The following is an 835-nucleotide window of genomic DNA, read 5'->3' on the forward strand; positions in this document are numbered from 1 at the left end:
CCGAGGCACAGGCAGAGTCCTTAGTGGATGGGCCTTAACCGTTTCTCCTGCAGCACCCTCAAGGTCCCTTTCCTGTCTGCCTGTGAGGCGGAGGTCGCCCGCCAATACCTGACTGTTTATGAGAAATCCCGGCGGCAGGCCCTTCAGCAGGAGCGCACAGTGAATGGCAGCTTCCTGGTTGTGTCAGTTCTACAAGGGGCCGGAGTGGGGAGGTGTGGGGACCAGTGGTGAGGTGTTCAGAGGGAGGGTCATTTTTTTTTTTGTCTTTTGTCTTTTTCGGTGTCCGGCAATGGATCGCAACCCTCAGTGTTGCCCCCGTACCAGACCGGGGACCGGCAACGGGATTGCAACCTTCGGAGTTGCTCCCGCGCCTCGCTCAGCCAGTGAGCGGGAACTGGTCTGCATGTGGGATCCGAACCCTCGGTCGGGAGCGCCGACGTGCTTCCCAAGCGGCGCACTATCCAGTGCGCCACTGGGCCGGCCCTGAGGGAGGGTCATTTTAATGGAGACACCTAAGTGTTAGGTGTAAAGAGAGGTGTGGGGCGCCGGGCACAGGCAAGAGTTCCCGCTGTTAACTTAATTTTCGTTTTCTTTCCCTTTTAGGAAATGGACTGCTCTAGACCCCGGCGTCCTCCGAGCTTCCGTAATCTCCTTTCTTGACCGGCTTTCCTCGGTGGTGCACACCATTCAGGCCTTTGGGCCCCTGTTTATACCTAAATGTCTGCGGGAACCATGGCACTGAAGCCCAGGCTCGTGTCTCATGCCAGTCAACGTTCCTTCCCCAGGGCTTTGATTCCTGCCTTCGTTGCCACTTTTCTCTTGAATTCTAATTTTT

At 56.6% G+C, this 835-nt stretch overlaps 1 protein-coding gene across 1 annotated transcript; it reads left to right on the forward strand.

The window, feature by feature from the left end:
- Positions 1-21: 21 nt before the first annotated feature.
- LOC103584742 (EKC/KEOPS complex subunit LAGE3-like) lies at positions 22-829 on the forward strand. Its single transcript, XM_008565629.1, has 2 exons — positions 22-182; positions 604-829. Exons 1-2 carry the CDS (start codon positions 28-30, stop codon positions 740-742), a joined length of 294 nt encoding a protein of 97 aa, XP_008563851.1. The 5' UTR covers positions 22-27; the 3' UTR covers positions 743-829.
- The last annotated feature ends 6 nt before the right edge of the window (positions 830-835 follow it).

The sequence above is a fragment of the Galeopterus variegatus genome, unplaced genomic scaffold (genome assembly GCF_000696425.1).
Source record: "Galeopterus variegatus unplaced genomic scaffold, G_variegatus-3.0.2 Scaffold97109, whole genome shotgun sequence".
NCBI classification, from domain to species: Eukaryota; Metazoa; Chordata; class Mammalia; order Dermoptera; family Cynocephalidae; genus Galeopterus; species Galeopterus variegatus.

Coding starts and splice junctions, on each gene's coding strand:
- LOC103584742 (XM_008565629.1), top strand. CDS start 28: ATGGGCCTTAACCGTTTCTCCTGCAGCACCCTCAAGGTCCCTTTCCTG. Junction 183..603: donor AATGGCAGCTTCCTGGTTGT/GTCAGTTCTACA, acceptor TTTCCCTTTTAG/GAAATGGACTGCTCTAGACC.